General features: G+C 40.9%; 1 protein-coding gene across 1 annotated transcript in view; it reads right to left on the bottom strand.

Annotated features, from left to right (window-relative positions):
* Window positions 1-4,168, bottom strand: part of LOC139149351 (uncharacterized) — a 58,058-nt gene extending 53,890 nt beyond the window's left edge. Inside the window, exons 1-2 of the mRNA XM_070721069.1 lie at window positions 4,158-4,168; window positions 1,937-2,019 (exon numbers count right to left, since the gene is read on the bottom strand). Of these exons, the coding sequence (XP_070577170.1) occupies window positions 1,937-1,997 (61 nt within the window). The 5' untranslated portion in view covers window positions 1,998-2,019; window positions 4,158-4,168. The remainder of the gene's footprint in view (window positions 1-1,936; window positions 2,020-4,157) is intronic.
* Between the last annotated feature and the right edge of the window lie 10,060 nt (window positions 4,169-14,228).

The following is a 14,228-nucleotide window of genomic DNA, read 5'->3' as shown; positions in this document are numbered from 1 at the left end:
GAATTTTCCCTATCTTCCATAACGCATGGGAGGCTGACCTACAAACATTAACAACATGGGCCGACATACTGCCGACTCTATCCATGGTAACACCAAGATTACGAACTGCGTTCGAAGGCTGTATGGTGACATCACCAATCTGTACATCACAGCGAGTTACCGGGCCGACACCTTTGAATTTAGATGAGAAATGTACAATCTCTGTCTTCCCGTCATTGAGAACTAGCATATTTTCTCTCATCCACCCTCGGATATTCTCCACACAAGACTCGATAACATCGATCGGGACACGATCGCCCTCACAAGTGATATAAGATTGGGTGTCATCTGCATACATCATACAATTAAGCCCATACTTGGTCACGATATCCTCTAATGGTGCAATGTATAAGCTGAAAAGAATTGGTCCAAGGACCGAACCCTGGGGGACGCCGCATTCAAGGAACTGTGCCTCCGACACAATTGACTCAACACAGACCGATTGCGTACGACCCCGCAAATACGATTTGAACCAATCCCATACAGTTCCTGAAATACCAAATCTGTAATGCAATCTGTGAAGCAAAATGTTATGGTCAATTGTGTCGAAGGCAGCCGATAGATCAAGTAAAATCAGAACAACATCTCTGCGTCTATCAAGAGAACGCAATACATCATTTTGCACTCTAAGGAGAGCAGTTTCTGTACTGTACCCAGCTCGATATCTTATTCGCGTAAATGTTATGCACTGCAAGAAACTACACACAAAAGGTGCTGGGTATAAATAATTGGTAAATGTCTCACTTAGCGAAATTTGTCGATCGGGATGAAACTAGGAGTATTTGATCAACCAAAGACCTTTGTACCAACGGATTACTGGTTAAAAATACACGGCTGGGTACAGTCAAGTGGTTTAATCATAATATGCTTGTGCTTGTTCTCGTCTATACATTACATTGTCTTGGTTGTTTTACACATTTTTACCGAAAATTTTAGTTGGTTTTATTACCATACAGCAGATATGAAATGGGAATTCACACCGGCAAAACAGACGTCCTTGAACTTATGTAAAAGGCCCGAGGCCAGGAATCGGTTTGCTTCATGGCATACTCGGGCAAGCTGGACACGATCAGCGTCAATTACGGGTTACTCGGTAATTTACGATGACTAACGAAAATTCTCATTTTACCACAGATCGCAGCGTTCTTGAACTGCAGCGAGTGGCTTTTAAAAGACCCCGTTGTCTCGGTGATGTAGACTCTGGCTTGCGGGAAACAAGGAGTTTGGGAACTAAATCGCGCTGGGTACATCATCGCGCCGGTGAAGATCACCGATTAAACCGTCCTCCGCAATGAAAATAACGAGGGACGAAACCCCCCTTCAAAAATTGTTAAATAACTTAAAGCAAGCAAAAACAGCTACGGACAGAAGAGTGGTAATTAGGTGTCAAGCAATAAAAATGCAAAACAGGGAAGATTTTCTGGTCCATGCAGTTCAGTCATTACACTCGATAACGACAACAGAGGGAATTGGCCGTACTCGACGATAACGACAATTAAACGGACGCCATGTTTACAGTGCTCGTAACCACACGATAGTTAACCACTTATCAGCGTGTATGAATTAATCAACGAAGTACTACATTAAAGACAATTGAGAAGAAGCGTCTATATACATTGAAACCACGTCCAGACAATAAATACACATGTATGATGTTCTATAATAATGCTGCTTGTATATTTTGATAAAAAAGACATGGAAGAAAATACGCATTCTGAAGCCATGCTGTGGGAGATAAGCAAAATCTATGGCTTGCAGCAACATACAGAGTTAGAGTAAGTAATTCATGAAGTGCAAATGTCCAAAGAATGTCTTACATGCCAAATTTTAAGGTACTCTTGGACTTGCGTACTTTTCACAAGATGAGCAGATTTTGAAAAAAATAAGGAGGACTTACTATGTTCAATGAGTTTTCTTTTCCTGTGAATGAATGGTCGCCCATTTGTAGACAGCGGCATCACACCAGAGTGTGCGAAGCGTCTGGTCCAATAACCAAAAGAAAACAGACAAACATACAACAATATAAAATCATGATATGGAAATAACAACAAATAGTTTTATATGGAAATATTGGTGACGCCGTGGTGGTGTGACCTCCGATCCCACAAGAGGGACCAGACGCGCAAGCTGTTGATACCATTCTCTAACGTTCAAAGCTGCTCGGCGTACTATGATGAACGCAGCTACAGGGTTCTACCGGCCGCTCAGATTCGCCGCTATGGACAGAAAGAGTAACCGATGATATGTTCAACTTTTTATAATGTTCAGGAAGAACTAGATGGCAAAACGACCCACTCCTGGTCGTGTTACATCAATCTGACGAAAGGTTACTGGGGAAAGGCCTGTATCCACATAGAATCACACCAATTGATTTGTGTACCTGGCCCATTTCCAGTAGCTCTCGCCATTTCTACCACCTTTAAGTTGTCCCAATCGTAACAGTGATTTTAATTTAACGTTCAACGAAAAAGGCGTTCAAAATGTAAACCCTGTCTGGTCGGCTGGGTTTTTTTTCTCTCGTTTTTCAAGACATTGCAACGGCAGTCGTACGAGTCTGAGATATGTAGGGTCGATCGGCGACTTGCTGAAGCCTATTTTCCTATTCAGAGTAGGGCCTGCTGTGTACTTTTTGATGGTCAAAACAGCAAGCACGTGCATCTCTCATTGTATTCGCCACTGTTCCTTCAACGTCACCGTGGTGAATTTTTAACACAGTCAAGGCATGGCTTTGAGCTCATGTTTTGCCGAATTCGTTTCCAAGAACAACCGCGACGCCTCAGCAGTGCCTACAGTATGCCAGTCGGCGCACTTCCATAGAAGTACATGAATTACAACGGCTGTGTCTGAGAGCGGCGCAATACACTTACCGTCAATGAAATACATATAACGCCGAGCTCACACGGTACCGGCTTCGTAAATCATTGTTTTTGTACACACAACCGCTGTTGGCAGTTTAGGTAACACTTTGGCTTTTATCTGTTGGTGTAATTAAGACTTCATAGACTAAATGATCCAATTAAAATTTTACGGCAAGTCGTAAAATCTATGTTCGTACAGCAAAACACATACTGTTCAATTGAAAGAGCCTATAACTCTTCCAGGCAGTTAACTGCGAGGCTACGTCGCGTCGACACAAGCCGTAAGCCGTACGGATGGTAGACTAGTTGATGTTTTACAGACGGAGATCCTCTGATGTTCGCTGCTCAGACGGCTATCCTAAAGTGTGAACTCGTGGGAGTGCTTTTACGCGGTACGGCGTCAACTTATAGATTATGTACATATATGTTAGGTCTTCGGCGCATCTCTGTGTTATCATAACCGGTTCAGTGTCAGCGTCATGGATTTTTTGTCAACAAATCATAAATGGCGTACCCGGCGTACGCTTTCATTTAGTAAAACAGCGCCCAAGATGTTTCCTCTTTGTTTTTATCGGCAGATGGCCACCGGTTCGGAGAACGAGGGATCTCGGGCATCGCTTGAACCGAAACGAAGATATTAAGATCGGATCTTCGGCTTACAAAGGGCTGGAGCCCGCTTTTATGGGCGCTATTCTTCGCGGTGATGGTACAGTGGCAGTGTACTTGGGTTCAACTCATCCCTCTACATTGAGTCAAAGAATCGACTGTATACATACTGTAAATTGGCTGTTAGTTGTACAGCACCGTTGATAGACAGGAATCGGTCTGTCGTCCTAATTACCTAAAACAAAATTACCATACGATTTCCACAGTGGACCATTCGCTTTTGCAGCGCGTCGTGAATTTTAATAAATTTCCCCCCAAAACGACAATTGTAAAAATTCCAAAGCAGCGAACACTGTAGATTTACCGACCCAGCGTATTGCAATCTTACCAAGTGCTTCCATACAGTTAAACAGTTTCCTCGGCATAAAACAATCTTCAAAAGGTATTTCTATATTTTGAAAAACGATGCATAGCTCTAAAGGTACTGTATAAAACCTCGACGGCTTCTCTCATCGCTACTTCTTGGTGAAGAATGAAGGTAACGCGCTGAGTAGAATCCTAGATCTTCCGTAGTCTGTATGAGCGTAAGGCCGGGCGCACGGAAAATCGTCGCTAGCAATATAACAAGGCCGTCGTTTTGGCTACGTTCCTTACCTGTGCTGGAAGCAACTGGGCGTCTATGCTCACGTGTACAGAAGGAACAGGGGAAATCTGACTCGGAGTCGCTCTAAACATATGACATGATCGATATATTTTGACATCATTATGCCTGGAGGTGTACGATCTGTTTCGTACTATTGCTAGTTCGAACTGCAATGTTTTTAGCCATCTGATAATCACCGGAGATTTATTAGAGTTCCACATCGCTGCATTCACAATTCGCTGAAAAGACAAGCCACATTCAGGCTGCGAAATACTTTTCCTTCTTTTTTCTCCCACATTTATCACTTTCCCCGATTCCCCCGGAATCACAGCTCATAGTCAATGTTAAGAATTGTATTTTAATAAGTTCTAATTCTAACTCTCTGGGTTTTTTCAACATTGCTGTCACTTGCTGATGTTTATCGCGTTGCTTATTGTTCCATCAATATATTCGTAAAGGTAATCCTAAAAACAATGTACACCAAACTTAACCGAAAAAAATATGAAAATATGGTAAATTTGCTATAAATCAAAAAAGAAACCGCACATGATCTATCCTAAAACTAACGCTTTGACAAGACAACCTGCCTCCTATATTTTATTGCTAATTAATAAAAAATATATCAGTTTTGATTTATTTTTAATATTGTCAGAAACTGTGGATAGAGTGCTCCCCTCCAACTGGGACAAACGCACAACACCAGGTTCTTATTGATTCCTGGGACTTACACAGCTCAGACGGAGGAAATGACCAAGTCTTGGTCGTACATCTATCACTGAGATTAAGACGCCTGGTATGAAATTGCTCTTGGAATGACGAATTTTGCTAGATGCGCGCAATCAATGGCAATACTGTCATGCTCTCCAAGGTGAGATTACACCACAGTGAAAACCATATTTTTCGTCACGAGCGAAATTGAACAGCTCCTTGTATTTTCCCCCAGTGGGATTTAAAGGGGGAGGTTCCTAATTGAGAAATTTGTCACTCAGACAAAAGGAGGGGGTACCAATGCCCCTTTCTCTTAAAAGTTACTGTACCTTATCGATCTCTATCGAGAAACAATGGCATGGCTCTTCCCCCTAACTAACGGAGGTTATTGAGACTTTTTGAAGGTGAAGGGTAATTGAATAAACGACAAACGGGTATTACATCCCTTGCGTAAGCCACTTGACCCCTTGAAAGCGCATAGTCACACCTGTAGCCTTAAAATTCTCTTCTTGTTTAAAAAATATTCTGGCCAATAAAATTGTTCGAAAATGCATAAAGTGTCTTAGGTAGGCGATTTATCATTGGCCGATGGTTTTGAGTGACCTGTGGCTTGGGCACGGCAATATCTTGGCTCTTACCCGATCTCTAAACTACTTTATCAGATTGGAACTCAAAATACAAGGCGTATATCATATCATTTTTATCGATAAGTAATCGAAAACTGATATTAATGCGTGCATCCTTTGCAAATGTCAAAGTTCTGCAAGTTGATGTAAACTGAATCAGGATGGTGTATGCAAATGCCGTGGGTGGGGATTTTCCGTTATTCGATACGCCACGTTACTTTCGCCATTTACTTGCTTATATTATCCAGTCTCTTGATCTTCTCTGCCATGTTTACTCCATCTTGTCAACATCCTTCCTCCCGTTGTGATATGACATATTAAAAAACAGTGTTTCACTCTCCTCTTTTGAATCTCTTTCTAATGTGGAGAAGTTATTGATAATTTGATGTAGCCGTCTCACTCACATTTCGTCGGTGAGTCCTAACATTTGGAAAAGATGGTGCAAATTTGACTGCCGAGGGAGGCAGATGGCCTGTCGGTTATGAAGCTGGCGTAGGGTTGATATAAGCGTGTGCAACGGAGGTGAAACTGCCCAACACCCGCGAGGGTAACGCTTTGGACCGTCCGACTAGTTATTTATTTTGTGTACTTTAGTAATTATTTTGAGCAGTTGCCATCCGTAAACAGAGATGCCGGAGGAAAGGCGTTCTAAATCTCATGCAAGAGATACGTCTGTTTCATCAACTCAACACTTTGGTGCACGACAAAGTTTTAAGTGTCCTTTGTCGCTTTTTTGGCTGCATACGTACATTTCCCCCAGTTTGATCGTCAATATTCGAACTGCACGCAATCCTAATTAAGAGTCAGTCTACAGACTAACAAGAGAGGAAAACGACCTTTTCTGGTCTGTGATATTTGATTGGAAAAAATGATGCGGTGGTGCGGTTTTTTCTTTTTTTTTTCACCGACTACTTCGGCTTTGACCATTAACGCAACACGTATTTTTTAACTTTTGCTTACTGCAAACTACTTCCCCTCATCTTTTTCATCATTTTATTTCCATGAGGGGACAACAGCTCCACACATCTAGAGTATAAAGTGATGCGATATCTTGAACAAGGTCTCGTTGTGATGAACGCGACAAAGAGTAATACGTATGGTAATGTTTTGGCTTTAATTTGCCGTCTCTAACCGGAGCACTGCATGAAATCAGTACGTTATCCAACAAGATATTCTTGGTTGCGTTCTCCTTTTGTGTTCTGCGATTAATATCATTCATATTTTAGTAGTTTTTGACACACTTCATCAATATTAACTGTGAAAAAAAGTTTCGATAATGAAAACACAGTAAACAGACACGACAAGAAACGCTAAAGAAGAACAGGACCCATTGAATACAGCCCGGAAAAAATTCAACTCCATTGCATGGTGTATAGCGTATTGCGCGCTGAGTTGAAAGTGACCATGGCGGAGACTCGGGGCCTTGCAATGACGACAGGTACAATCGGCCTGCAGAGCATGCGTGGCCACGTACGGGAGACTGCGTGGTCACATGATCACAAATAGCCTGCCCTGGTTATCAACAATTAAATAGTTGTAGAATGGTTTGGTGCAAAGTGAAGTGGTTTGCTTGATTACATCAGTGTCTAAGTCATCTTGATAATACATCTCGCAACAAAAGTCACTTTTTTTATTTTCTATTCTTTTTTTTTCTCACAGGAACACCCAATCGGAAACAATTTGTTGAGCAAAGTTGCAAAAGTCGTACCGTTGTATAGGCCTAAAATTTTCGATTTTTTGACCATCACCGTATGCATTGCCGATACAAATTAAAGCACCAAACATAGCTTAGAGGAAGATAATGAATTATTTTTGGACAAAATATGTGCGAGGGGCCTCTTGATGAATACCACAGATTAGTACCCTACTTTTCGGACCAAGGGAAGTTGTCGACATGAGTACTTATCGCTGGGGACAATAATTCCACTTCCTGCATGGCCTTATGGACGAGGTTTCCAAGCCAGCCATAAAGAATCGCTAAAGTGGTAGTTTATCCATTTAAAGTACTCGGTCATGCAGATGGAAAGCAATTCAATTCACTCGAGATCTCCAAGGATACCTTATTTTAATTTAGACTATCGGCGACAACGCGCAATTGGCGCGAAATGTACGTCATCGCGCGTGAGGGAAGTAGGGTATTGCGTCTCCGCCTTGTGCAGTATCAGCAATCCGTTTGCACGAAAAATGGCGATGGGAATCAAAAAATGCAGGCAACACAAAAAAGTACTGAAATTAGTCATGGAAATGTTTTTTCAAAAAGGTTGAAGTGAAACAAAAAATCTTGGCAGAGCTACCCTGACAATGAATTATTAAAGCCTTTGAGCTCCAAAGTCAATTTTTGCCGCGCTCGTAAAATATAACCCAGTCATTTTTTTCAGATTTTTGGCAAAGTTTTGATAATAAACTGTACCCAATGAAATGTGATGTCCATTTGGTCAAAAATAATTTTAAAAAAATTACAGAAAAATCGTAAAAATTGATACATGTTACACTAAAGTTTTGGTTGGAAAAATTGCAGCACTCGAAGGGTTAAATGTCGTATCACTGTCTCTGTTTCTAAACGCAAAGTCACAAACCTCAAACACCATGATATATTTATTCCTGCTACCGCCTGACCTTAAGCAGGTTGAGTTTTCGTCTTACAGTAAATATAGCAGGGCATGGGCATGACGACAAGGGAAAGGGCTTAGTTCAATTTCGTATTCTGGATAAACAATACGGCCAAAAAAAAAATGGAAGAACGAGGTCCGGATTTGCGAATAAGCACACTATCCTAAAATGCGCACAACCCTGTTCGGCCATGTATGACATTCAGGCTCTGAATTTTTGGCGTTTCATTCACAGCATGAAAGGAGTCTTCTGCCTGCCCAAGAAAGTTCAACGAACTTCGTTTCTAGAAACAGAACTGGTTTGTCTTCATCCATGATCCCAGAATCCATTTGTCTTTTCAAACATGACAACCGTGCTTTGTGTTACGAAATGAGCACCATCATGTTGAGAGCAATTGGTGAATATTGAAATGGTAGTCGCTTTAATGAATATTGTCAAGTCACGTACGTCCACCTTAACTTCAAAGAACGATATTTCACTTGCTTATATGTAAAATTGCCATGTCTTCGGCTCCGTTCCATTTTCTAACGGCTGAGTATTTGAAATCAAAACAATAATTTTGATATTCGGGAAATGTTCGTAGCATTTTAAGAAAATGTGCAACTTTCAACATCTTCTGATCACAGTTACAGAGACTCAAATAACAATTCTGATATTTTCGTCATTTGGTTTCGAAAGTGGATTGTGACGAGCAACACTGATGGGGGAAAAATGATTCGTTCACAAACATAAAAATTGCTCTGAGTTACTAGCCAGCAGGTTGAATTTCTAATAGGTATACTGTCTCAGCACAGTATTTGAGGTGAGAAACGCATCACACACGCAAGCTGACTATGCAACTACAATACGTGCGTGTGTCTAAATGGCTTAACAAACGATAGCAGATTCCCCTGTGATATTTGGATCACCCATTCCAGAACCCATAAAAGCCGAAACGTCACCATAGAAGGCCCGATAAAGATCGCAACCGAATACTTCAACCGTCACAATGACAAAATAATCAGAACAAAAACAACCAAAATCAAATTTATCAACGATGGTCAGTGTGATAGGTGCTAAATGACTGTACACGTAGGGCATGTTGCGATTACAAAACAGTGACTATGGCATTTGTCGATTGTGCGATGTGGCATTTTGGGTAATAAAGATAAAAATAAATAAATTACTGTGGGTCTATCGTTCTTCGTTGCTGATAGTCCAACACTCGCGCAATTCTTCCCCACTATCGGGGTCATCAAAACAATAAACAGGCAGGGTACAATGTTTATGATTAGCTTGTGATATTTCCACCAATGAAAATTACGGCAGGACTGGGTTATTGTTTTGCGCCGGTGAACTTTCATGACTCACGAAACATGAAGTAAAGGCCAAATTAATTTCAAATTATCCAGAAGACTGATGTTACAAGTGACAATGACTGATGTTTGATTAATAATTAACGGTTACGTGCAATAACGAGTAATCGATGGTCGCCTGATCGGAGTCCTATTCCGACACAACCGTGCATGACTACGTAAGACTGCCTTTTGCCCATGAAACCCATCACAGACAGAGCAAGAAAACCTGTACAAACCCAACAGACAGAAGGCGTCGGAGATCCTTTAACCCAACGCTTCTTCAGACACACAAACTCAAGGGTTATGATATTTCCCAACAAAAGGTTATATTTAGAAAATGCACTGTGGCATACGACCCAACCCCCTGGTGAATTTATCGTTGAATACTATGATTATATAGGTCGACTTAGTCAAACATTCATCTTCATAATTCCATTATGCCTATCGAGAAATTCAAAGATTAGCTATCATTTTCATGCTAATATGCCTCCCAAGTTACTTGCTAATACTTCCAAGTATGAAGTTTCAGAAACAGAGGATGGCTCTCCTATCAGCATATGTTTGCGAAAAACAACTTGAAATCAAAATGTATGAATTTACAGGTGATATGTTTCTGAATGACAAAATCTTGAAGTTTTGAATTTTTACAAGGAAAGAGGTAGAGAAGAGAGAAAACGAATGATTCATGTTTTTTTTTTCTACGTGAGGACATTTGATGAATACGCGCAGGTGTATCAACTCCGGCGCTATTCCCCTTTGCCATCTTCGCGTTGCATCTGTTTCTGCCCTGGTTGGCTGTGCTCTTTTGGCTGCATGTGCCCATCACAGAATTTCATGAAATTCTTCCGTCTGGCGAAATCCAAGACATGGAGACAAACGTGGAATGATAAACATCGGAGATAGGCTTCGTCTGTATAGTGTTCGATCAGGCGCCTTTTACACGTCTCCTAGTGCCACGTAACAGCCAACGCTAAACTTGATTTGTGTCCTCGAGTTACCAAAGAAAATCTCTCAATGAGAGAATGATGAGTTATAAACGTAAAGACAAACTTGTACTTGTCTCATATTTGCAATTTAAGTCTCTGGGAAACTATTTGAGGGACTTTTCAACGTGCAATGGCGGAGAGCAAAGAGCTTGGCTGACCCGTTAACATGTACGGGTTTATGCACAACTTTCGATAAGATGACGCAATCAGGCAACGGCCTCATCCCGAATTCACTATTTTGTATTTGACGAAACCTTGTACGGAAGAGCGCCATGCAAGTACGACAATATACGCGACCAAGTTATCGGCGTCAAAAATGAATTTGAGCGCTACCAACTATAAAGACACGGATTCTTACAGTCTGAAGAGAGAGAAAGCGATCCATAAAATAAGCCAGACGAAAGGACAAAATGTCAGATACTAAGCGATAAGATACTACGATAATGATGCGAAAAAACTGACGAAGGATTAATGGTGTGAGGAGCTTGAAAATAAATTCTTGTCAAAATCTCGAGAAGGGATTTTAACTAAATTAGAGTTCAGATGACAGAACAATATTCAATGAGTATTAAAAGATAATCGATAACAGGTTCCAATCCTGGTTGTCTTAGTGACTATGGACTTCAACTAATCCAAAAAAACCCAGAAGACTGCACAAAAAGTTCGATTCTGAGATCGATGCTTTGAAATTCGAGTGAGTAGACTTACGACTATATAATGCAGACAGCAGCCGAGACAAGGTCCACCGTCACCGAATCGCTGGCCGGAATTGTAAGCGGTCCTAAACATTGGGACACCGCCCAGCCATGTAACCGCCCACATTTTTTAATAGAAAGTCTGATAGGTTTATTTGGGGTATGATTTATATCCTTCGGGTTGTGCTCGTTATGTGGTTGTATTACAGACAAATTGATGTCGAACACATGCCTTGGCAAGAGACGAATTTTCACCACTTTTACTTACACTGTTTGTTTACTCCAAATATGTTTTGTAAATTGTTTGGGGGAAAAAACCGTCCCGGCAGAGGACACCCCTAACAGGCCCCTGATGTTATTACACACAGAGAGTAAGACACGAATAAAATGTTGCTACGTTGAAATCGATAAAACCTTCATTTGATATAATATCTTGATACAAATGGAAGAGAATTGGTCGCTTTTTCACAAGTCTTATTGGAAACAAGAACATTTGTTCGCTGAGAGCGACTACACAGATCATTGCAATAACAGGACTTAAATTGCTTTCTCAAATACTCCCGGGTCTATGATTCTCCTCTATAATGGTATGGTTATAGCGAATTTTTTAAGAGAAGGGACTATAAAGTTCTTGAAGCAGTATCTACCTTTGATATATGGCACCGTAACAAACGCGGGCTTTATCAACGTTTCAGAGCAATTTGAGAACATTAGGGAATCGAACAAAGACATCGCCATAGATTGTACAACTGTGAAAGAGGAGTCATCATTGCAAAGGAACTCTACCCCTAGACATGTATATCGATGGGCGTGGTTTGGTGAATAACAGTGCATGTATACATGCAAACATTGATATGGTTTGTTTGTGCCATTATCTTAAGAAAAAAGGCTTCTTGAAGGGAAACGAAACGGCATTTTGAAACATGTCCATACGTTGACCTTTCATATCCCGTCCAAGTTCTAGATAACTGAATTCAAGGGGAAACTAGTGGATATAAAAATGGGAAAAATTTTGGTAGATTACGTACAAAGACAAGACATTTCCACCATCGCCATTTTGTAAGGCACTGGGAAAGGCCGAAAACGTCCTTGTGATTCCTTGACCATCTCCATGGATAACGAAAGCAAAGGCGTTACTTGGGCAGTATGCAGGCAATTTTCTTAATTCGAAATGTTGATCAGTCCTATAACTTCAGCTTTCTCTTTCAAATTGACAGTGCCCCAGTAAAATGATGACGGTTTTCGTGAGTATCGCAGTTGCGGTGGCTCGTTCTCCTTGTCACAACAGTCAGTAACAGCTAGTCTGGAAGATGAGGGGTTGATACTGGGTTTAAACATAGCAGTGATTATGCAGTTGAAATCATTGTGTACAGAGGAATCTACCCATGACAGAGCAATCGAAAACATGAAAACGTCAGGCCAAAATTATTCCTCAGACGAAGGAAAATTTACCATTTCTTTACCATTTCCGCTGACAGTTTGTGTTTTGGTTCCATGTATGTCGAATTTTGCAAGAGAAACAGTTCTGGACCACATACTTCTAAAAAGAAAAGCCGGATCCTTTCTACTTCTGTAGTCGTCAAGCAACTCCATGCATTTTGCATCCATCTCTTTGTATAAAATTACTTTGAGATTTTGAATTTGAATAATATTTTCAAGTTTTCTTTTCACTGACAATGTACAAAAAGAAAACTCTGGCAACCGAACAATAACTAAATGCATGTTTGATCCCATAAGTCATGGTCACTATGTAAGCTTGGAATGGTGTTTTAGAGAGCTAAAATAGACCAGTGATCGTGGATGTACAGGCCGAGAAGAAAACAAACACCCAAACGAGGTCACAATCGATTTCAAAATCCTTTAAAAATTACCGACAAGGAAATCCCACAAGACTATCAAGTGAAAAAGAAGCATTCTTTTGGTGTAAGCTACGGAGAGAAATTCAAGTTTAAGTGAAATACTTTTATCTAATTCAGTGATAGTCTGTGACACTGTATTATCGACTTCATGCTACGACGAGAATGACAACAACTCAATTTATTAATTATGTATTTAATCCTTTTGTTGCCTTATTAAGCCTTGTAGCGAAAAGAACCCATCCGAAACGTTCCAAAAGTTTATCACTGTTGGAAAGCAGTTACAAATGGAAATATAGAATCCAGTGTCCTTATATCGACAGAAGGACATTTTGAATTGAATCGTGCTCAAGTCCTTTTCCCGCCGTTCCTTCGATCACAACAGATGTTGCCAAAATCACCATGCGGAATGGTTTTATTGATACCAATTCTATACACAGGGGCCGGTTTTGCCGATACACCTCTCACCTTTTGCAATTATTCGAATTCGGGGATGAATATCGCAAGGGAAGGATGGGCTGCAAAAACAACGCCGTTTTTTTCGGTCGAGCTTTTCAACTCTCCAAGAAATACAAACGAGGTAACGAAACTGTTCTTGCTGTATGATGTGAGGTTGTAGTTTGTGAGACAAGTAACAACCTTAAATATCTCAATTTCATTATGTAGGTGACGGGTAAATGGATTTCAGAGACGTCAGACAGAAAGGTCAAGCTGTCTTCATCACCTTTTGCGTAATATTACACTAAGTAGTGCTTGCAGTCTTGCTAACGCGTCGACAGCATGACGGCAACAAAATCAAGAGATGAGATCTGTTGTCACAAGTCGGCAGAAGTGTAGGCAACTACTCCAGTCGCAGTGCTGTACAACGAATTATCGACAACTCGACGAGTGTATCGATGAAAACAGGCCTGAATACAGATATCTTCGACTAAGTCATCGGAAAAGCACTGAGTCCAGCCTATGAATGCGCAACACCCTACGCTGTGAAATTCACTGCAACTCTTGAATGAACACAATTACCTGAAACTCTACATCTAACGCCGTTCATGTCAAAGGCAGGACGTATCCTAGCGTTCTTTCACATGTTGTGACCTCCTTCAAATTAACTTTTTTAGCCTCGTGTTCTATTTCCGAAGTCGGGTTTCCAAATTCGTGTTGCCAACAACGACGGAGCGGAGAGAGAAGAACGACGAATTATTTTCGACACCATAGTCTTTGCCACTACAGCGGCGGTGAGTTCATCAGGCGCGTTCAAAGGACTGAT

Source organism: Ptychodera flava, chromosome 14, assembly GCF_041260155.1.
Source record: "Ptychodera flava strain L36383 chromosome 14, AS_Pfla_20210202, whole genome shotgun sequence".
Classification (NCBI taxonomy): domain Eukaryota; kingdom Metazoa; phylum Hemichordata; class Enteropneusta; family Ptychoderidae; genus Ptychodera; species Ptychodera flava.
The sequence above is the reverse complement of the archived record's forward strand: the minus strand, read 5'-3'. Positions and strand labels throughout refer to the sequence as shown.